Raw genomic sequence first — 24,707 nt, forward strand, 5'->3', positions numbered from 1 at the left:
CAGTGTCCTGCCTATGTGGTTGTATTGGGAGCTCTGCTAAAATTCTGGGGTGACCCACTTCAGGGACAGCTTGTGGATGATCTCAGGGAATGAGCTGTTCTCAAGTTCACTCCCAGCTGAGAAATTTGCCCATTTATGTAGCGTGTTAAGGAATGCTTAGAGGGCGTGGGCTCTCTCTTGACCTACCCTGGTCAGGAAATTCCTCAACCCTCTGCTGAGTGTGCCTTTGTTAACTGTCACCCTTTTAAGGAGCTCTCTTGGGTAAGAGGGTAAAAGGGAAAAACACTTTTAACAGTTTTTGTTAAGGTGTTTATCTCCCTTTATTCTACATGATATGTTTATATCACTATTTCTTGATTTTACATTTAACACATAGCTACTCATTGTGAAAGATGAGGATTTACCTCTGTAACTTATCCAAGTTTTTATCTCCTTGTTCCAATTTTAAATAGATAGTTCTGCTGCTTAGTGTTTTTCTTGATTCAATGTGATCTCAATTAAAATCCCAGCAAGTTGTTTTCTGGATATCAACAAACTGATTCTAAAGTTCATGTGGAGAGGCAGAAACCCGGAAGAGTCAACACAGTATTAAGAAGAACAAAGTTGGAAGACTGACACTACCCGACATCATGACTTACTATAAAGCTACAGTCATCAAGACAGTGCAGTATTAGCAAAAGGATAGACAAATATGTCAGTGGAACACAATAGAGAGCCCAGAAATAAACCTACATAAATATATTCAGTTGATCTTTGACAAACAAGCGAAGGCAATACAATGGAGCAAGCATAGTCTTTTCAACAAATGATGCTGGAACAACTGGACATCCACATGCAAAAATATAAATCTAGACATCGAACTTACGGCATTTGCAAAAGTTAACTCAAAATGGATCATAAACCTAAATACAAAACTATAAGACTCCTAGAAGATAATGTAGGAGAAAACCAAGATGATTTTAAGTATGGCAATGATTTTTTAGATACAACACCAAAGGCATGATCCATGAATGAAATATTTTTTTTTAAAAGAGGGTAAAAGGGAACAGATGAATATAAAAAGCAAGAGGGGCCAGGCAAGGGCCAAGGATCATAAAGTCCATGAAACAAGGAATATGATTAACTCAACTCTTCCTTGGGGTTCCCCCACTGAACCCTGGTCTGCCCCACCTGCAGCCCTCTCTCTGCCTCCCATCCCGTCAACCAGGTGTGCTCACTCCTGCCTTTAACCTCCCATGCCCTCTGCCTGTATCTCCTGCAGGACACTTAGCTCTGGCTCCTGCCACTGGGATTGGGGCACTTGCTTATCTTCTGCCCCGTCCCTGGAGCTCCCCAAGGTCAGGGGCTGTCTTAGCTGCTTCAGAATCCTCAGAGGCGAGAACTGTGCCTGGTATACTGTAGGTGCTCAAAATGACATTGGCTGCCTGAATGGCAGAATGGATGGATGGATGACTCAAGACTTTACTGAGTTTATGGAAGCAAAAATGAAGAAATATCCCCCTTTCTTATACACACACACCATTGGAAAGAGCAGGTTTTACTAAGAGGTGAAATGTGGTATTTTTAAAATTTTATTGAAGTATCATTGACTTACAATATGATATCATTTTCAGGTGTACAGCACAGTGATTCAGCATTTTTGCAGATTATACTCCATTATAAGTTATTACAAAATAATGGCTATAATTCCTTGTGCTGTACAGTATATCCTGTTGCTTATCTATTTCATACATAGTAGTCTGTATCCGTTCATCACATACCCCTAATTTATCCCTCCCCCCATCCCTCTCCCCTTGGTAACCACAAGTTTGTTTTCTATGTCTGTGAGTCTGTTGCTGTTTTGCATATAGATTTTAAAAATGTGGTATTTTAGGAAGAGATTTGGATTTTGGAATCTGACGGAAATGAAATCCAGGCTCTGGAATTAGTTAGCGCTGAAAACTTGGAAATGTATTTTAGCCTTTTTATGAACCATTTCCCTCATCTGTAAAATGAAGATAATGATATATATTTCACGGGGTTATTTTGTTATGAAGATTAAATCCCACAATGTGGTGAATGCACCAAGGAGAATGCCTGGCTCCAAAGTACCCATGAACTCTTCCCCCATCTTCCCTGTGTCCATTTTGGTCTAAGAGGCCTTCAGTGCCCGTGGTCTCCTTTGTCTGTCTCCGGAAACACCCACAGGTGAGCATCACACACAAACACCCACTCGCACTCACTGTTCCTCAGAAGCCCGCTAATGCCACCCCTTCCCGTTATTTGTCCACAGACCGGCATGTCTTCCAGCTGAGAGCTCACATGTACCAAGCCCGGGGCCTCATTGCAGCCGATAGCACCGGACTTTCAGACCCTTTTGCCAAGGTCACGTTCCTTTCCCACTGCCAGACCACGAAGGTAACCAGGGGAGCCCACTTACTTTCTTCCCGCAGCCCACAGCTGAGCCACAGCAGAACCCCAGGAAAGAAAAAAACAGGGGCACATTGCAAATACTTGTGTCTCTGGGTGTGTAGGTGTTTCAGTGTTTCAGACTCAAAAGCATGGGCACAAGGCAGGCCAGACATTGCGAAGGTCTACTGATCCAATGCGATCTGTTGTCGTGAAGCCAAGAGGGCAAGTAACAGAGTTGAAGGAAGGGAGGGAGGAAAAGAGGGGTGAGGAAGAACGGGATCTGGCACCCAGAGCACCTGCTGGAGAGATGGGCACAATGCCAAGCTCAGTGGGATGAACAAACAGCGCAGACAACTTGCATGAGGCTTCTGGTGCAGTCTTTGCTGAGGGGTCTTGGTGGGGAGGAAAGCTTTCCTGCTCTGCAGTCAGGAAGCCCTAGACTCTGTACTCCTAGCTGGGGGACTTTGCACACTTTTTTTTTTTTTTTTTTTTTACATCTTTATTGGAGTATAATTGCTTTACAATGGTGTGTTAGTTTCTGCTTTATAACAAAGTGAATCAGTTATACATATACATATGTTCCCATATCTCTTCCCTCTTGCGTCTCCCTCCCTCCCACCCTCCCTATCCCACTCCTCTAGGTGGTCACAAAGCACCGAGCTGATCTCCCTGTGCTATGCAGCTGCTTCCCACTAGCTATCTAGTTTACGTTTGGTAGTGTATATATGTCCATGCCACTCTCTCGCTTCATCCCAGCTTCCCCTTCCCCCTCCCCATGTCCTCAAGTCCATTCTCTAGTAGGTCTGCGTCTTTATTCCTGTCTTACCCCTAGGTTCTTCATGACATTTTTTTTCTTAAATTCCATATATGTGTGTTAGCATACGGTATTTGTCTTTCTCTTTCTGACTTACTTCACTCTGTATGACAGACTCTAGCACTTTTAACACCTGTGTGATTCAGTGTCTCTCTCTGGAAAATACTACTTCCAGACAGACGCTGTGAGGATTAAAGGAGATGGATCTATACCTGTTTCCTTGGCTTTCTCCCTTTCCTGTACACTGAGTGCGGATATGTGAAAAGGGGCCCTAATGAGCGCACATCCAATAGGCTGCTTTTCTCATTAGATCGTATTCTCTAAGGATTTACTTTATTCTCTGAGGATTCACTGTTCTCAGGGAGGGAAGCTCCGTAAAGGATTTGCCCACCTCTGGGAGTTAGGACAGAGTTAAGACACAGAGACCTGACCTCACGTTCTACCTCATCTACTCTCTAGCTGCCTTTACTCACTAAACCTCAGTTCGTCTTCTTAAAATAGGGCTGTTGAGAAGAAGCAAAAAATTAAGTGTACAAAGAGATTGATGAGTAGTGGCCATTACATTAGCTCATGTTAAGAGGGCTGACATTTCTCCCCAAAGTGAGCCCGTGACCTGGGAGATAGTGTTTTGATTGATGACACTCAGGTTGAGAGCATAACGTGAGCTAGCATCTTGTCAATTTCACCAGCTCACGTGGAGCGCTTGCTCTGTGCCAGGTCCCATGCTGGGCTCGGGGGACCCGGGGGACCAGACTCTGCTCTTTTTTTTTTTTTTTAATAGAACTTTACCCTCCTCTTTTTTTTTTTTAAATAGAACTTTACTGGAGTATAATTGCTTCACAATACCATGTTAGTTTCTGTTGCACAACAAAGTGAATCAGCCATATGCACACACATGTCCCCATATCTCCTCCCTCTTGAGCCTCCCTCCCACCCTCCCTATCCCACCCCTTTTGTGTCATCGCAAAACACCGAGCTGATCTCGCTGTGCTATGCGGCTGCTTCCCACCAGCCAACTGTTTTACATCGGGTCGTGTATACATGTCGATGCCATGCTCACTTCGCCCCAGCTTCGCCCTCCCACCCTATGTCCTCAAGTCCGTTCTCTATGTCTGCCTCTTTATTCCTGCCCTGCAACTAGGTTCATCAGTACCATTTTTCTTTTTAGATTCCATATAAATGTGTTAGCATGCGGTATTTGTTTTTCTCTTTCTGACTTAACTTCACTCTGTATGACAGACTCTAGATCCATCCACTTCACTACAAATAACTCAATTTCGTTTCTTTTTATGGCTGAGTAATATTCCATTGTATATGGCTGAGTAATATTCCATTGTATAAATGTGCCACATCTTCTTTATCCATTCATCTGTCAGTGGACATTTAGGTTGGTTCCATGTCCTGGTTATTGTAAATAGTGCTGCAGTGAACATTGTGGTGCATGTCTCTTTATGGTTTTCTCAGGGTATATGCCCAGTATTGGGACTGCTGGGTCATATGTTCTATTTTCAGTTTTTTAAGGAACCTCCATAGTGGCTGTATCAATTTACATTCCCACCAACAGTGCAGGAGGGTTCCATTTTCACCACATCCTTTCCAGCATTTATTGTTTCTAGCTTTTTTGATAATAGCCATTCTGACTGGTGTGAGGTGATACCTCCCTGTAGTTTTGATTTGCATTTCTCTAATAATTAGTGATGTTGAGCAGCTTTTCATGTGCCTCTTGGCCATCTGTATGTCTTCCTTGGTGAAATGTCTATTTAGGTCTTCTGCCCATTTCTTTTTTTTTTTTTTTTTTTTTTTTTTAAGTTTATTTATTCATTTTTTTAATTAGTTTCTGCTTTATAACAAAGTGAATCAGTCATACATATACATCTGTTCCCACATCCCTTCCCTCATGCATCTCCCTCCCTCCCACCCTCCCCATCCCACCCCTCCAGGCGGTCACAAAGCACCGAGCTGATCTCCCTGTGCTCTGCGGCTGCTTCCCACTATCTATCTACCTGACGTTTGGTAGTGTATACACGTCCATGCCTCTCTTTCGCCTTGTCACAGCCCACCCTTCCCCCTCCCCATATCCTCAAGTCCATTCTCAAGTAGGTCTGCGTCTTCATTCCCGTTTTGCCCCTAGGTTCTTCATGACATTTTTTTTTTAAATTCCGTATATATGTGTTAGCATACGGTATTTGTCTTTCTCTTTCTGACTAACTTCACTCTGTATGACAGACTCTAGGTCTATCCACCTCATTACAAATAGCTCAGTTTCGTTTCTTTTTATGGCTGAGTAATATTCCATTGTATATATGTGCCACATCTTCTTTATCCATTCATCCGATGATGGACACTTAGGTTGTTTCCAGCTCCGGGCTATTGTGAATAGAGCTGCAATGAACATTTTGGTACATGTCTCTTTTTGAATTATGGTTTTCTCAGGGTATATGCCCAGTAGTGGGATTGCTGGGTCATATGGTAGTTCTATTTGTAGTTTTTTAAGGAACCTCCATACCGTTCTCCATAGTGGCTGTACCAATTCACATTCCCACCAGCAGTGCAAGAGTGTTCCCTTTTCTCCACACCCTCTCCAGCATTTATTGTTTCTAGATTTCTCTTTTTTTTTTTTTAATTAGTTTCTGCTTTATAACAAAGTGAATCAGTCATACATATACATCTGTTCCCACATCCCTTCCCTCATGCATCTCCCTCCCTCCCACCCTTCCCATCCCACCCCTCCAGGCGGTCACAAAGCACCGAGCTGATCTCCCTGTGCTCTGCGGCTGCTTCCCACTATCTATCTACCTTACGTTTGGTAGTGTATATATGTCCATGCCTCTCTTTCGCTTTGTCACAGCTTACCCTTCCCCCTCCCCATATCCTCAAGTCCATTCTCAAGTAGGTCTGTGTCTTTATTCTCGTTTTGCCCCTAGGTTCTTCATGACATTTTTTTTTAAAATTCCGTATATATGTGTTAGCATACGGTATTTGTCTTTCTCTTTCTGACTAACTTCACTCTGTATGACAGACTCTAGGTCTATCCACCTCATTACAAATAGCTCAGTTTCGTTTCTTTTTATGGCTGAGTAATATTCCATTGTATATATGTGCCACATCTTCTTTATCCATTCATCCGATGATGGACACTTAGGTTGTTTCCAGCTCCGGGCTATTGTGAATAGAGCTGCAATGAACATTTTGGTACATGTCTCTTTTGGAATTATGGTTTTCTCAGGGTATATGCCCAGTAGTGGGATTGCTGGGTCATATGGTAGTTCTATTTGTAGTTTTTTAAGGAACCTCCATACCGTTCTCCATAGTGGCTGTACCAATTCACATTCCCACCAGCAGTGCAAGAGTGTTCCCTTTTCTCCACACCCTCTCCAGCATTTATTGTTTCTAGATTCCTTGATGATGGCCATTCTGACTGGTGTGAGATGATATCTCATTGTAGTTTTGATTTGCATTTCTCTAATGATTAATGATGTTGAGCATTCTTTCATGTGTTTGTTGGCAGTCTGTATATCTTCTTTGGAGAAATGCCTATTTAAGTCTTCTGCCCATTTTTGGATTGGGTTGTCTGTTTTTTTGCTATTGAGCTGCATGAGCTGTTTATAAATTTTGGAGATTAATCCTTTGTCAGTTGCTTCATTTGCAAATATTTTCTCCCATTCTGAGGGTTGTCTTTTGGTCTTCTTTATGGTTTCCTTTGCTGTGCAAAAGCTTTGAAGTTTCATTAGGTCCCATTTGTTTATCTTTGTTTTTATTTCCATTTCTCTAGGAGGTGGGTCCAAAAGGATCTTGCTGTGATTTATGTCATAGAGTGTTCTACCTATGTTTTCCTCTAAGAGTTTGATAGTTTCTGGCCTTACATTTAAGTCTTTAATCCATTTTGAGCTTATTTTTTTGTATGGTGCTAGGGAATGATCTAATCTCAAACTTTTACATGTCCCTGTCCAGTTTTCCCAGCACCACTTATTGAAGAGGCTGTCCTTTCTCCACTGTACATTCCTGCCTCCTTTATCAAAGATAAGTTGGCCATATGTGCGTGGGTTTATCTCTGGGCTTTCTATCCTGATCCACTGATCTATCTTTCTGTTTTTATGCCAGTACCAGACTGTCTTAATTACTGTAGCTTTGTAGTATAGTCTGAAGTCAGGGAGCCTGATTCCTCCAGCTCCGTTTTTCGTTCTCAAGATTGCTTTAGCTATTCGGGGCCTTTTGTTTTTCCAAACAAATTTTGAAATTTTTTGTTCTAGTTCTGTGAAAAATGCCATTGGTAGTTTGATAGGGATTGCATTGAATCTGTAGATTGCTTTCGGTAGTAGAGTCATTTTCACAATATTGATTCTTCCAATCCAGGAGCATGGTATATCTCTCCATCTATTTGTATCATCTTTAATTTCTTTCATCAGTGTCTTATAGTTTTCTGCATACAGGTCTTTTGTCTCCTTAGGTAGGTTTATTCCTAGATATTTTATTCTTTTTGTTGCGATGGTAAATGGGAGTGTTTTCTTGATTTCATTTTCAGATTTTTCATCATTAGTGTATAGGAATGCCAGAGATTTCTGTACATTAATTTTATATCCTGCTACTTTACCAAATTCATTGATTAGCTCTAGTAGTTTTTCGGTAGCATCTTTAGGATTCTCTATGTATAGTATCATGTCATCTGCAAACAGTGACAGCTTTACTTCTTCTTTTCCAATTTGGATTCCTTTTATTTCCTTTTCTTCTCTGATTGCTGTGGCTAAAACTTCCAAAACTATGTTGAATAAGAGTGGTGAGAGTGGGCAGCCTTGTCTTGTTCCTGATCTTAGTGGAAATGGTTTCAGTTTTTCACCATTGAGGACAATGTTGGCTGTGGGTTTGTCATATATGGCCTTTATTATGTTGAGGAAAGATCCCTCTATACCTACTTTCTGCAGGGTTTTTATCATAAATGGGTGTTGAATTTTGTCGAAAGCTTTCTCTGCATCTATTGAGATGATCATATGGTTTTTCTCCTTCAACTTGTTAATATGGTGTATTACATTGATTGATTTGCGTATATTGAAGAATCCTTGCATTCCTGGGATAAACCCCACTTGATCATGGTGTATGATCCTTTTAATGTGCTCTTGGATTCTGTTTGCTAGTATTTTGTTGAGGATTTTTGCATCTATGTTCATCAGTGATATTGGCCTGTAGTTTTCTTTCTTTGTGACATCCTTGCCTGGTTTTGGTATCAAGGTGATGTCGGCCTCGTAGAATGAGTTTGGGAGTGTTCCTCCCTCTGCTATATTTTGGAAGAGTTTGAGAAGGATAGGTGTTAGCTCTTCTCTAAATGTTTGATAGAATTCACCTGTGAAGCCATCTGGTCCTGGGCTTTTGTTTGATGGAAGATTTTTAATCACAGTTTCAATTTCAGTGCTTGTGATTGGTCTATTCATATTTTCTATTTCTTCCTGAGTCAGTCTTGGCAGGTTGTGCATTTCTAAGAATGTGTCCATTTCTTCCAGGTTGTCCATTTTATTGGAATAGAGTTGCTTATAGTAATCTCTCATAATCTTTTGTATTTCTGCAGTGTCAGTTGTTACTTCTCCTTTTTCATTTCTAATTCTATTGATTTGAGTCTTCTCCCTTTTTTTCTTGATGAGTCTGGCTAATGGTTTGTCAATTTTGTTTATCTTCTCAAAGAACCAGCTTTTAGTTTGGTTGATCTTTGCTATCGTTTCCTTCATTTCTTTTTCATTTATTTCTGATCTGATCTTTATGATTTCTTTCCTTCTGCTAGCTTTGGGGTATTTTTGTTCTTCTTTCTCTAATTGCTTTAGGTGCAGGGTCAGGTTGTTTACTCGAAATGCTTCCTGTTTCTTAAGGTGGGATTGTATTGCTATAAACTTCCCCCTTAGAACTGCTTTTGCTGCGTCCCATAGGTTTTGGGTCGTCGTGTCTCCATTGTCATTTGTTTCTAGGTATTTTTTAATTTCCTCTTTGATTTCTTCAGTGATCACTTCGTTATTGAGTAGTGTATTGTTTAGCCTCCATGTGTTTGTATTTTTTACACATCTTTTCCTGTAATTGATGTCTAGTCTCATAGCATTGTGGTCGGAGAAGATACTTGATACAATTTCAATTTTCTTAAAATTACCGAGGCTTGATTTGTGACCCAAGATATGATCTATCCTGGAGAATGTTCCATGAGCACTTGAGAAAAATGTGTATTCTGTTGTTTTTGGATGGAATGTCCTATAAATATCAACTAAGTCCATCTCGTTTAATGTATCATTTAAAGCTTGTGTTTCCTTATTTATTTTCATTTTGGATGATCTGTCCATTGGTGAAAGTGGGGTGTTAAAGTCCCCTACTATGAGTGTGTTACTGTCGATTTCCCCTTTTATGGCTGTTAGTATTTGCCTTATGTATTGAGGTGCTCCTATGTTGGGTGCATAAATATTTACAATTGTTATATCTTCTTCTTGGATCGATCCCTTTATCGTTATGTAGTGTCCTTCCTTGTCTCTTCTAATAGTCTTTATTTTAAAGTCTATTTTGTCTGATATAAGAATTGCTACTCCAGCTTTCTTTTGATTTCCATTTGCATGGAATATCTTTTTCCATCCCTTTACTTTCAATCTGTATGTGTCTCTAGGTCTGAAGTGGGTCTCTTGTAGACAGCATATATATGGGTCTTGTTTTTGTATCCATTCAGCCACTCTGTGTCTTTTGGTGGGAGCATTTAGTCCATTTACATTTAAGGTAATTATTGATATGTATGTTCCTATTCCCATTTCCTTAATTGCTTTGGGTTCGTTATTGTAGGTATATTCCTTCTGTTGTGTTTCTTGCCTAGAGAAGTTCCTTTAGCATTTGTTGTAAAGCTGGTTTGGTGGTGCTGAACTCTCTCAGCTTTTGCTTGTCTGTAAAGGTTTTAATTTCTCCATCAAATCTGAATGAGATCCTTGCTGGGTAGAGTAATCTAGGTTGCAGGTTTCTCTCCTTCATCACTTTAATTATGTCCTGCCACTCCCTTCTGGCTTGTAGGGTTTCTGCTGAGAGATCAGCTGTTAACCTTATGGGGATTCCCTTGTGTGTTATTTGTTGTTTTTGCCTTGCTGCTTTTAATATGATTTCTTTGTGTTTAATTTTTGACAGTTTGATTAATATGTGTCTTGGTGTATTTCTCCTTGGATTTATTCTGTATGGGACTCTCTGTGCCTCCTGGACTTGATTAACTATTTCCTTTCCCAAATTAGGGAAGTTTTCAACTATAATCTCTTCAAATATTTTCTCAGTCCCTTTCTTTTTCTCTTCTTCTTCTGGAACCCCTATAATTCGAATGTTGGTGCGTTTAATGTTGTCCCAGAGATCTCTGAGACTCTCCTCTGTTCTTTTCATTCTTTTTTCTTTATTTTGCTCTGCATCAGTTATTTCCACTATTTTATCTTCCACCTCACTTATCCGTTCTTCTGCCTCAGTTATTCTGCTATTGATCCCATCTAGAGTATTTTTCATTTCATTTATTGTGTTTTTAATCGATGCTTGATTCATCTTTAGTTCTTCTAGGTCCTTGTTAACTGTTTCTTGCATGTTGTCTATTCTATTTCCAAGATTATGGATCATGGAAATAGAATCTTGGATCAGCTTTACTATCATTATTCTGAATTCTTTTTCAGGTAGACTGCCTATTACCTCTTCATTTGTTAGGTCTGGTAGGTGTTTATCTTGCTCCTTCACCTGCTGTGTGTTTTTCTGCCTTCTCATTTTGCTTATGTTACTGTGTTTGGGGTCTCCTTTTTGCCGGCTGCAGATTCGTAGTTCCCGTTGTTTTTGGTGTCTGACCCCAGTGGCTAAGGTTGTTTCAGTAGGTTGGGTAGGCTTCCTGGTGGGGGGGACTAATTCCTGTGCTCTGGTGGTTGAGGCTCGATCTTGTCTTTCTGGTGGACAGGTCCACGTCTGGTGGTGTGTTTTGGGGTGCCTATGGCCTTATTATGTTTTTAGGTAGCCTCTCTGCTAATGGGTGGGGTTGTGTTCCTGCCTTGCTAGTTGCTTGGCATAGGGTGACCTGCACTGTAGCTTGCTGGTCGTTGACTGAAGCTGGGTGCTGGTGTTGGGATGGAGATCTCTGGGAGATTTTCGCTGCTTGATATTATGTGGAGCTGGGAGGTCTGTTGTGGACCCGTGTCCTGAAGTTGGCTCTCCCACTTCAGAGGCACAGCACTGGCTCCTGGCTGCAGCACCAAGAGCCTTTCATCCACCCGGCTCAGAGTAACAGGGAGAAAAAGTAGAAAGAAAGAATTAGTAGAAGAAAGAAAGAGAGAGGGAAAGAAAGGAAGAAGGGAAGAAAGGAAGGAAGGAAGGAAGGAAGAAAGAAAGGAGGGAGGGAGGGAGGGAGGAAGGATGGAAAGAAAGGAGGGAGGGAGGGAGAAAGGAAAGGAAGAAAGACAGGAGGGAGGGAGGAAGGAAAGAAAAAGAAAGTGGAAAGAAGAAGGGTGGGAGGGAGGAAAGAAAAAGAAAGAAGGAAAGGAGGAGCGGAGGGAGGGAGGGAGGAAGGGAGAGTAGGAAAAAAAGAAAGAGCAGGTAAAGTAAAATAGAATAAAGTATGAAATATAGTAGCGTTATTAAAATTAGAAAGTAATTATTGAAAAAAAAAAAAAAACCGGACCGATAGAACCCTGAGACATATGGTGGAAGCAAAGCTATACAGAGAGAATCTTACACAGAAGATTACACATACACATTCACAAAAAGAGAGCAGGGGGAAAAATCAAAAATCTTGCTCTCCAAGTCCACCTCCTCAATTTGGGATAATTCGTTGTAAAAAGAGGAAAAGGGCGAGAAGTCTGAAATCTTGCTCTCTAAGTCCACCTCCTTAATTTGGAATAATTCGTTGTAAAAAGAGGAAAAGGGGGGAAAGTCTTAAATCTTGTCCTCAAAGTCCACTTCCTCAATTTGGGATGATTCGCTGTCCATTCATGCACTCCACAGACGCAGGGCACATCAAATGGACCGTGGAGCTTTAATCCGCTGCCTCCGAGGCTGCACAGAGAGATTTCCCTGCCTCTGCTCTCACAGCTCCCGGGTCTCAGCCTTGGACCTGGCCCCGCCTCTGCGCGTAGGTCGCCGGAGGGCGTCCGTTCTTCGCTCAGACAGGACGGGTTTAAAGGAGCCGCTGATTCGGGGGCTCTGGCTCACTCAGGCAGAGGGGAGGGAGGGGCGCGCAGTGTGGGGCGGGCCTGCGGCGGCAGAGGCCGGCGTGACGTTGCAGCAGCCCGTGGCGCTCCGTGCGCTTTCCCGGGAAAGCCGTCCCCGGGTCTCGGGGACCCCAGCAGTGGCGGGGTGCACAGGCCCCCCGGAAGGCGGGGCGGACAGTGACCCGCGCTCGCACACAGGCCCCGCGGCGGCGGCGGCGGCGGCGGCGGCGGCGGGCCGCGGCGGGCGGGCGGCGGCGGCGGCGGCCCACGCCCGTCTCCGAGGTCCGTGCCTTACCCGCGGCTCGTGCCTGTCTCCGGCGCTTCCCCAAGCAGCCCTCTTAATGCCCTCTCCTCGCGCACCAGGAAACAAAAGGGAAAAAAGTCTCTTGCCTCTTCAGCAGCTCCAGACCCTTTCCCCGGACTCCCTCCGGGCTAGCCGTGGTGCACTAACTCCTTCAGGCTCTCTTCCTGCCGCCAGCCCCAGTCCTCTCCCTGCGCTCCGACTGAAAGCCGATACCCGAGCCTCAGCTCCCAGCCCCGCCCGCCACGGCGGCCGAGCAGACAAGCCTCTCGGGCTGGTGTGTGCCTGAGGGCACCGCTCCTCTGTGCCAGAATCTCTCCGCTTTGCCCTCCGCACCCCTGTTGCTGTGCTCTCCTCCGCTACTCCGAAGCTTTCCCCCTCCGCCACCTGCAGTCTCCGCCCGCGAAGGGGCTTGTAGTGTGTAGAAACCTTCCCCCCTTCACGGCTCCCTCCCACTGGTGCAGGTCCCGTCCCTATCCTATTGTCTCTGTTTATTCTTTTTTTCTTTTGCCCTACCCAGGTATGTGGGGAGCTTCTTGCCTTTTGGGGGGTCTGAGGTCTTCTGTCAGCGTTCAGTAGGTGTTCTGTAGGAGTTGTTCCACGTGTAGATGAATTTCTGATGTATCTGTGGGGAGGAAGGTGATCTCCGCGTCTTACTCTTCCGCCATCTTCCTCCGGGGTCCTGAAGCATGTCCTTGCCTCCTATCACACTGGAATCCCATCAAGCCTTCAGGCTTCCTACCAGCTTACAGGATGGAATCTGCTGGCGTCTCCCCGCTTTTCCCCTCCATTAATGGCAGGGTCCCAATGTGTACTTGCGACCCATGCTTTTCTCAAACCAGTGCTTCTCCCGTTTAGCGCGCTGCCCATTTCTTAACTGGACTGTTTGGTTTTTTGATATTGAGCTCCATGAGTTGTTTGTATATTTTGGAGATTAATCCTTTGTCTGTTTCATTTGAAAATATTTTCTCCCATTCTGAGGGTTGTCTTTTTGTCTTATTTATGGTTTCCTTTGCTGTTCAAAAGGTTTTAAGTTTAATTAAGTCCCATTTGTTTATTTCTGTTTTTATTTCTGTTACTCTAGGAGGTGGGTCAAAAAAGATCTTGCTGTGGTTTATGTCAAAGAGTATTTTTCCTATGTTTTCCTCTAAAAGTTTTATAGTGTCTGGTCTTACATTTAAGTCTTTAATCCATTTGGAGTTTATTTTTGTGTATGGTGTAGGGAGTGTTCTAATTTCATTCTTTTATGTGTAGTTGTCCAGTTTTTCCAGTATCACTTATTGAAGAGGCTGTCTTTTCTGCATTGTATGTTCTTGCCTCCTTTGTCATAAATTAGGTGCCCATATGTGCGTGGGTTTATCTCTGGGCATTCTATCCTGTACCATTGATCTATATTCTTATTTTTGTGCCAGTACCATACTGTCTTGATTACTGTAGCTTTGAGGTATAGTTTGAAGTTGGGGAGCCTGATTCCTCCAACTCTGTTTCTCTTTCTCAAGATTGCTTTGGCTATTTGGGTTCTTTTGTGCTTCCATATGAATTGTAAGATTTTTTGTTCTAATTCTGTGAAGAATTCCATTGGTAGTTTGATAGGGATAGCAATGAATCTGTAGATTGCTTTGGGTAGTATAGTCATTTTCACAATATTGATTCTTCCAACCCAAGAACATGGTATATTTCTCCATCTGTTTATGTCATCTTTGATTTCTTTCATCAGTGTTTTATAGTTTTCTGAGTACAAGTCTTTTGCCTCCTTAGGCAGGTTTATTCCTAGGTATTTCATTCTTTTTGTTACAGTGGGAAATGGGACTGTTTCCTTAATTTCTCTTTCTGATTTTTCATTGTTGGTGTATAAGAATGCCAGAGATTTCTGTGCATTAATTTTGTATCCTGCAACCTTACAAAATTCATTGACTAGTTCTAGTAGTTTTCTAGAAACCTTAGGATGGCATCTTTAGGATTTCCTATGTAGAATATCAGGTCATTGGCAAATAGTGACAGGTTTACTTCTTCTTTTTCAATTTGTATTCCTTTTATTTCTTTTTCTTCTCTGATTGCTGTGAATAGGACTTCCAAAACTATGTTGAATAAGAGTGGTGAGAGTGGACATCCTTGTCTTGTTCCTGATCCTAGTGGAAATGCTTTCAGTTTTTCAACATTGAGTATGATGCTTGCTGTGGGTTTGTCATATATGGCCTTTATTATCTTGAGATAGGTTCCCTCTATGCCCATTTTCTGGAGAGTTTTTATTATAAATCGGTGTTGAATTTTGTCAAAAGCTTTTTCTGCATCTATTGAGATGATCATATTGTTTTTATTCCTTAATTTGTTAATGTGGTGTATCACATTGATTGACTTGTGTATATTGGAGAATCCTTGCATCCCTGGGATAAGTCCCACTTGATCATGGTGTATGATCCTTTTAATGTGCTGCTGGATTCTGTTTGCTAGTATTTTGTTCAGGATTTTTGCATCTATGTTCATCAGTGATATTGGTCTATAATTTCTTTTTTTGTAATATCTTTTTCTGGTTTTGGTATCAGGATGATGGTGGCTTCATAGAACAAATTTGGGAATGTTTCTCCCTCTGCAATTTTTTGGAAGAGTTTGAGAAGGATGGGTGTTAGCTCTTCTCTAAATGTTTGATAGAATTCACCTGTGAAGCCATCTGGTCCTGGACTTTTGTTTGTTGGAAGATTTTAAATTATGGTTTCAATTTCATTGCTTGGATAGGTCTGTTTATATTTTCTAATTCTTCCTGGTTCAGTCTTGCAAAATTGTACATTTCCAAGAATTTGTCCATTTCTTCATGGTTGTCCATTTTACTGGCATATAGTTGTTTGTAGTAGTCTCTTATAATCCTTTGTATTTCTGCAGTGTCAGTTGTGATTACTCCTTTTTCATTTCTAATTTTATCGATTTGAGTCCTCTCCCTCTTTTTCTTTATGAGTCTGGCTAAGAGTTTATCAATTTTGTTTATCTTCTCAAAGAACCACCTTTTAATTTTATTGATCTTTGTTATTATCTTCTTCATTTCTATTTCATTTATTTCTGCTCTGATATTTATGATTTCTTTCCTTCGACTGACTGGGTTTTCTTTGTTCTTCTTTCTCTAGCTGTTTTAAGTGTAGGTTTAGATTGTTTATTTGAGATTTTTCTTGTTGCTTGAGGTGAGATTGTATTGCTATAAACTTCCCTCTTAGAACTGCTTTTGCTGCGTCCCATAGGTTTTGGGTTGTTGTGTTTTCATTGTCATTTGTTTCTATGTATTTTTTTATTTATTCTTTGATTTCTTCAGTGATCTCTTGGTTATTTAGTAGCACACTGTTTAGTCCATGTATTTGTGTTTTTTACAATTTTTTTCCTGTAGTTGCTTTCCAATCTCATAGCGTTGTGGTCAGAAAAGATGCTTGATATGATTTCAATTTTCTTAAATTTTCCAAGGCTTGATTGTGACCCAAGATGTGATCTATCCTGGAGAATGTGCCATGTGCACTTGAGAAGAAAGTGTATTCTGCCACTTTTGGGTGGAATGTTCTATAAATATCAATTAGATCTATCTGGTCTATTGTGTCATTTAAAGCTTGTGTTTCCTTATTAATTTTCTGTTTGGATGATCTGTCCATTGGTGTAAGTGGGGTGTTAAATTCCCCTACTATTATTGTGTTACTGTCAATTTCTCCTTTCATGGTTGTTAGCATTTGCCTTATGTATTGAGGTGCTCCTATGTTGGGTGCATAAACATTTATAATTGTTATATCTTCTTCTTGGATTGATCCTTTGATCATGTAGTGTCCCTCCTTATCTCTTGTAACAGTCTTTATTTTAAAGTCTGTTTTATCTGATATGAGTATTACTACTCCAACTTTCTTTTGTTTTCCATTTGCATGGAATATCTTTTTCCATCCCTTCACTTTCAGTATATATGTATCCCTAGGTCTGAAGTGGGTCTCTTGTAGATAGCATATATATGGGTCTTGTTTTTGTATCCATTCAGCCAGTCTGTGTCTTTTGGTTGGGACATTTAATCCATTTACATTCAAGGTTATTATCAATATGTATGTTCCTATTACCATTTTCTTAATTGTTTTGGGTTTGTTTTTGTAGGTCCTTTTCTTCTCTTGTGTATCCCACTTAGAGAAGTTTCTTTAGCATTTGTTATAAAGCTGGTTTGGTGGTGCTGAATTCTCTTAGCTTTTGTTTGTCTGAAAAGCTTTTGACTTCTCCATTGAATCTGAATGAGATCCTTGCTGGGTAGAGTAAATCTTGGTTGGAGGTCTTTCTCTTTCATTACTTTAAGTATATCCTACCACTCCTTTCTGGCCCACAGAATTTCCACTGAAAAATCAGCTGATAACCTTATGGAGATTCCTTTGTATGTTATTTTTTTTTCCCTTGATGCTTTTTATATTTTTTCTTTGAATTTAATTTTTGTTAGTTTGATTAATATGTGTCTTGGTGTGTTTATCCTGTATGGGACTCTCTGTGCTTCCTGGACTTGGGTGAATATTTCCTTTCCCATGTTAGGGAAGTTTTCCACTATAATCCCTTCAAATATTTTTCTCAGACCCTTTCTTTTTCTCTTCTTCTCTGGGACCCCTATAATTCAAATGTTGGTGTGTTTAGTGTTGTCCCAGAGGTCTCTGAGATTGTCTTCAATTCTTTTTTTTCTTTATTCTGCTCTTTGGCAGTTATTTCCACCATTTTGTCTTCCAGCTCACTTATTCATTCTTCTTCCTCCATTATTCTGTTATTGATTCCTTCTAGTGTATTTTTCATTTCAGTTATTGTGTTTTTCATCTCTGTTTGTTCTTTAGTTCTTCTAGATCTTTGTTAAACATTTCTTGTATTTTCTCAATCCATGATTCCATTCTATTTCTGACATTCTGGATCATCTTTACTATCATTACTCTGAATTCTTTTTCAGGTAGATTGCCTATTTCTTTTTCATTTATTTGGTCTTAATAAAAACCTTTATTAGGTTTTTACCTTGCTCCTTCATCTGTGACATATTTTTTTGCCATCTCATTTTTTTTTTTTTTATGAGTCAGATTGTGTTCCTGTTTTACTGGTTGTTTGGCCTGAGGCTTCCAACACTGGAATTTGTAGGCTATTGGGTAGAGCTGGGGCTTTTTGCTGAGATGAGGAACTCAGTGAGACCTTACTTCAATGAATATTCCCTGGGGTCTGAGGTTCTCTGTGAGTCCAGTGGTTTGGACTCGGAGATCCCACCACAGGAGATTCCGCCTGACCCTGGGCTCGCAAATCAAGATCCCGCAAGCCACGTGGAGTGGCAAAAAAAAAAAAAAGAGAGAGAGAGATTGGTTCAAGATGGTGGAGTAGAAGGGTGTGCGCTCACTCCCTCTTGCGAGAGCACTGGAATCACAACTAACTGCTGAACAATCATTGAAAGGAAGACACTGGAAATCACCAAAAAGGATATCCCACAACCAAAGACAAAGGAGAAGCCACAATGAGATGGTAGGAGGGGCACAACCACAATAAAATCAAATCCCATAACTGCTCAGTGGGTGATTCACAAACTGGAGAACACTTATACCACAGAAGTCCACCCACTGGAGTGAAGGTTCTGAGCCCCACATCAGGCTTCCCAACCTGGGGGTCTGGCAACAGGAGGAGGAATTCCTAGAGAATCAGACTTTGAAGGCTAGTGGGATTTGATTGTGACTTTGACAGGACTGGGAGAAACAGAGACTACACTCTTGGAGGGCATACACAAAGTAGTGTGTTCATCAGGACCCAGGGGAAGGAGCAGTGACCCTATAAGAGACTGAACCAGACCTACCTGCTAGTGTTGGAGGGTCTCCTGCAGAGGCGGGGGGTGGCTGTGTCTCACCATGAGGACAAGGACACTGGCAGCAGAAGTTCTGGGAAGTACTCCCTGGCGTGAGCCCTCCCAGAGTCCGCCATTAGCCCCACCAAAGAGCTGGGTAGGCTCCAGTGCTTGATCCCCTCAGGCCAAACAATCAGCAGGGAGGGAACCCAGCCCCACCCATCCGCAGACAAGCAGATTAAAGTTTTACTGAGCTCCGTGCACCAGAGCAACACCCAGCTCTATCCACCACCAGCCCCTCCCATCAAGAAACTTACACAAGCCTCTTAGATAGCCTCATCCACCAGAGGGCAGACAGCAGAAGCAAGAAAAACTACAATCCTGCAGCCTGTGGAACAAAAACCACATTCACAGAAAGATAGACAAGATGAAAAGGCAGAGGGCTATGTACCAGTTGAAGGAACAAGATAAAACCCCAGAAAAACAACTAAATGAAGTGGAGATAGGCAACCTTCCAGAAAAAGAATTCAGAATAATGACAGTGAACGTGATCCAGGACCTCAGAAAGAGAATGGAGGCAAAGATAGAGAAGATGCAAGAAATGTTTAACAAAAATCTAGAAGAATTAAAGAACAAACAAATAGAGATGAACAATACAATAACTGAAATGAAAACTACACTAGAAGGAATCAATAGCAGAATAACTGAGGCAGAAGAATGGGTAAGTGACCTGGAAGACAGAATGGTGGAATTCACTGCCGTGGAACAGAATAAAGAAAAAAGAATGAAAAAAAATGAAGACAGCCTAAGAGACCTCTGGGACAACATTAAATGCAACAACATTTGCATTATAGGAGTCCCAGAAGAAGAGAGAGAGAAAGGACCTGAGAAAATATTTGAAGAGATTATAGTCAAAAACTTCCCTAACATGGGAAAGGAAATAGCCACCCAAGTCCAGGGAGCGCAGAGAGTCCCAGGCAGGATAAACCCAAGGAGAAACATGCCAAGACACATAGTAATCAAACTGGCAAAAATTAAAGACAAAGAAAAATTATTGAAAGCAACAAGGGAAAAAATGACAAATAACATACAAGGGAACTCCCATAAGGTTAACAGCTGATTTCTCAGCAGAAACTCTACAAGCCACAAGGGAGTGGCATGACATATTTAAAGTGATGAAAGGGAAGAACCTACAACCAAGATGACTCTACCCGGCAAGGATCTCATTCAGATTCAATGGAGAAATGAAAAGCTTTACAGACAAGCAAAAGCTAAGAGAGTTCAGCACCACCAAACCAGCTCTACAACAGATGCCAAAGTAACTTCTCTAAGCAGGAAACACAAGAGAAGAAAAGGACCTACAAAAACAAACCCATAACAATTAAGAAAATGGTAATAGGAATATACATATTGATAAGTACCTTAAACGTGAATGGATTAAATGCTCCAACCAAAAGACACAGACTGGCTGAATGGATACAAAAACAAGACCCATATATATGCTGTCTACAAGAGACCCACTTCAGACCTAGGGACACGTACAGATTGAAAGTGAAGGGATGGAAAAAGATATTCCATGCAAATGGAAATCAAAAAAAAGCTGGAGTAGCAATACTCATATCAGATAAAATAGACTTTAAAAAAAGAATGTTACAAGAGACAAGGAAGGACACTACATAATGATCAAGGGATCAATCCAAGAAGATATAACAATTATATATGCACCCAACACAGGAGCACCTCAATACATAAGGCAACTGCTAACAGCTATAAAGGAGGAAATTGACAGTAACACAATAATAGTGGGGACTTTAACACCTCACTTACACCAATGGACAGATCATCCAGACAGAAAATTAATAAGGAAACACAAGCTTTAAATGACACAATAGACCAGATAGATTTAATTGATATTTATAAGATATTCCATCCCCAAACAGCAGATTACACTTTCTTCTCAAGTGCACATGGAACATTCTCTAGGATAGATCACATCTTGGGTCACAAATCAAGCCTCAATAAATTTAAGAAAATAGAAATCATATCAAACATCTTTTCTGACCACAATGCTAGGAGATTAGAAATCAATTACAGGGGAAAAAAACCCAAAGACATGGAGGATAAAAAATACGTTACTAAATAACCAAGAGATCAATGAAGAAATCAAAGAGGAAATCAAAAAATACCTAGAGACAAATGACAATGAAAACATGACAATCCAAAACCTATGGGATGCAGCAAAAGTAGTTCTAAGAGGGAAGTTTATAGCAATACAATCCTACCTCAAGAAACAACAAACATCTCAAATAAACAATCTAACCTTACACCTTAAAGAACTAGAGAAAGAAGAACAAACAAAACCCAAAGTTAGTCGAAGGAAAGAAATCATAAAGATCAGAGCAGAAATAAATGAAATAGAAACAAAGAAAACAATAGCAAAGATCAATAAAATTAAAAGCTGGTTCTTTGAGAAGATTAACAAAATTGATAAACTTTAACCAGACTATCAAGAAAAAGAGGGAGAGGACTCAAATCAATAAAATTAGAAATGAAAAAGGAGAAGTTACAACAGACACTGCAGAAATACAAAGGATTATAAGAGACTACTACAAGCAACTCTATGCCAATAAAATGGACAACTTGGAAGAAATGGACAAATTCTTAGAAAGGTATAATCTTCCAAGACTCAACCAGGAAGAAACAGAAAATATGAACAGACCAATCACAAGTAATGAAGTTGAAACTGTGATTTAAAAATCTTCCGGGGCTTCCCTGGTGGCGCAGTGGTTGAGAATCTGCCTGCTAATGCAGGGGACACGGGTTCGAGCCCTGATCTGGGAAGGTCCCACATGCCGCAGAGTGACTGGGCCCGTGAGCCACAGCTACTGAGCCTGCGCGTCTGGAGCCTGTGCTCCGCAACAAGAGAGGCCGCGATAGTGAAAGGCCCGCGCACCGCGATGAAGAGTGGCCCCCACTTGCCACAACTAGAGAAAGCCCTCGCACAGAAACGAAGACCCAACACAGCAAAAATAAATAAATTAATTAAAAAAAAATCTTCCAACAAACAAAAGTCCAGGACCAGATGGCTTCACAGATGAATTCTATCAAACATGTAGAGAAGCGCTAACACCCATCCTTCTCAAACTCTTCCAAAAATTGCAGAGGAAGGAACACTCCCAAACTCATTCTATGAGGCCACCATCACCCTGATACCAAAACCAGACAAAGATACTACAATAAAAGAAAATTATAGACCAATATCACTGATGAATATAGATGCAAAATCCTCAACCAAACACTAGTAATCAGAATCCAACACATTAAAAGGATCATACACCATGATCAAGTGGGACTTATCCCAGGGATGCAAGGATTCTCCAATATACACAAATCAATCAATGTGATACACCACATTAACAAATTAAAGAATAAAAACAATATGATCATCTCAATAGATGCAGAGAAAGCTTTCGACAAAATTCAACACCCATTTATGATAAAAACTCTCCAGAAAGTGTGCAAAGAGGGAACCTACCTCAACATAATAAAGGCCATATACGACAAACCCACAGCCAACATCATTCTCAATGGTGAAAAACTGAAAGCATTTCCTCTACGATCAGGAACAAGACAAGGATGTCCACTCTCACCACTCTTATTCAACATAGTTTTGGAAGTCCTGTTCACAGCAACCAGAGAAGAAAAAGAAATAAAAGCAATTCAAATTGGAAAAGAAGAAGTAAAACTGTCACTGTTTGCAGATGACATGATACTATACATAGAGAATCCTAAAGATGCCACCAGAAAACTACTAGAGCTAATCAATGAATTTAGTAAAGTTGCAGGATACAAAATAAATGCACAGAAATTTCTTGCATTCCTATACACTAATGATGAAAAATCTGAAAGAGAAATTAAGGAAACACTCCTATTTACCCTTGCAACAAAAAGAATAAAATACCTAGGAATAAACCTACCTAGGGAGACAAAAGACCTGTATGCAGAAAACTATAAGACACTGATGAAAGAAATTAAAGATGATACCAACAGATGGAGAGATATACCATGTTCTTGGATTGGAAGAATCAATATTATGAAAATGACAATACTACCCAAAGCAATCTACAGATTCAATGCAATCCCTATCAAGTTACCAATGGCATTTTTTACAGAACTAGAACAAAAAAATCTTAAAATTTGTATGGAGACACAAAAGACCCCAAATAGCCAAAGCAGTCTTGAGGGAAAAAAAACAGCCGGAGGAATCAGACTCCCTGACTTCAGACTATACTATAAAGCTACAGTAATCAAGACAATATGGTACTGCCACAAAAACAGAAATATAGATCAATGGAACAGGATAAAAAGCCCAGAGGTAAACCCATGCACCTATGGTCAATAATCTATGACAAAGGAGGCAAGGATATACAATGGAGAAAAAACAGTCTCTGTAATAAGTGGTGCTGGGAAAACTGGACAGCTACATGTAAAAGAATGAAATTAGAACACTCCCTAACACCATACACAAAAAGAAACTCAAAATGGATTAGAGACCTAAATGTAAGACCGGACACTATAAAACTCTTAGAGGAAAACATAGCAAGAACACTCTTTGACATAAATTACCACAAGATCTTTTCTGATCCACCTCCTAGAGTAATGGAAATAAAAACAAAAATAAACAAATGGGACCTAATGAAACTTAAAAGCTTTTGCACAGCAAAGGAAACCATAAACAAGACCAAAAGACAACCCTCAGAATGGGAGAAAATATTTGCAAATGAATCAACAGACAAAGGATTAATCTCCAAAATATATAAACAGCTCATGAAGCTCAATATTAAAGAAACAAACAACCCAATCCAAAAACGGGCAGAAGACCTAAATAGACATTTCTCCAAAGAAGACATACAGATGGCCAAGAAGCACATGAAAAGTTGCTCAACATCACTAATTATTAGAGAAATCAAAACTACAATGAGGTATCACCTCACACCAGTTAGAATGGGCATCATGAGAAAATCTACAAACAACAAATGCTGGAGAGGGTGTGGAGAAAAGGGAACCCTCTTGCACTGTTGGTGCGAATGTGAACTGATACAGCCACTATAGAGGACAGTATGGAGGTTCCTTTAAAAATGAAAAGTAGAATTACCATATGACCCAGCAATCCCACTACTGGGCATATACCCAGAGAAAACCATAATTCAAAAAGACCCATGCACCCCACTGTTCATTGCAGCACTATTTACAATAGCCAGGTCATGGAAGCAACCTAAATGCCCATCGACAGATGAATGGATGAAGAAGGTGTGGTACATATATACAACGGAATATTACTCAGCCATAAAAAGGAACAAAGGGCTTCCCTGGTGGCGCAATGGTTGAGAGTCCGCCTGCTGATGCAGCGGACACGGGTTCGTGCCCCGGTCCGGGAAGGTCCCACATGCCGCGGAGAGGCTGGGCCCGTGAGCCATGGCCGCTGAGCCTGTGTGTCTGGAGCCTGTGCTCTGCAACGGGAGAGGCCACAACAGTGAGAGGCCCGCGTACCGCAAAATAAAGAAAAAAACAAAGAGTATAGACTCTAGAGCCGTGGTGCCTGGGTTCAGGTCTGAGCCCTTCCACTTATTGGCTGTGTGACCGCAAAATCCTCTTTGTCCTCAATTTCTTTATCTGTAAAATAAGGATGGTGATATTGTATGTACCTCCCAGAGGATGAGACACCCAGTACAGTGCCTTTTTTATAACAGCTCCCGTGTGACTGCGTTATTATAGCCATTGAGGCTTCCCACCAAAAACCAAGGGGATTCTCAAAAGGGGAATCCCTGGGACTTCCCTGGTGCTCCAGTGGTTAAGACCTCGAGCTTCCAGTTCAGGGGGCACAGGTTTGAGCCCTGGTTGTGGAACGAAGATCCTGCATGCCACACAGTGTGGTTAAAAAGAAAGGGGTGGGGTGGGGGGCGGGCGGAATCCCTGGAGGCCTCCTCTGCCTGCACAGCTGTGGAGTTCCAAGCCTTCAGAGGTGATCTCAGGGCTCTGGGTGGGGTAGGGGGTTTGAGTGAGCTCCCTTGGCTGCTATGTAGTTCTCCTTCTATTTTGCATCTCCATACAGTATATTCATTTGATTTAGATGCATATCTCAAAGGAACAGATGACATTTGTTTATCAAATAATCATTTGAAAGGGAAAACAAGTTCTGTTGAACCCTGGACTTTGCCTCCATACTTTTGAACCAAGTAC

The 24,707-nt window shown here is 41.1% G+C and overlaps 1 protein-coding gene across 1 annotated transcript in view; it reads left to right on the forward strand.

The window, feature by feature from the left end:
• Positions 1 to 24,707, forward strand: part of FER1L6 (fer-1 like family member 6) — a gene marked incomplete at its 5' end in the record, with an annotated part of 170,748 nt that overhangs the window by 82,817 nt on the left and 63,224 nt on the right. The window contains one exon of the mRNA XM_081214331.1: positions 2,273 to 2,397. Within this exon, the coding sequence (XP_081070457.1) occupies positions 2,273 to 2,397 (125 nt within the window). The remainder of the gene's footprint in view (positions 1 to 2,272; positions 2,398 to 24,707) is intronic.

Source organism: Mesoplodon bidens, assembly GCF_964165515.1.
Source record: "Mesoplodon bidens genome assembly, chromosome: 16".
Lineage (NCBI taxonomy): Eukaryota > Metazoa > Chordata > Mammalia > Artiodactyla > Ziphiidae > Mesoplodon > Mesoplodon bidens.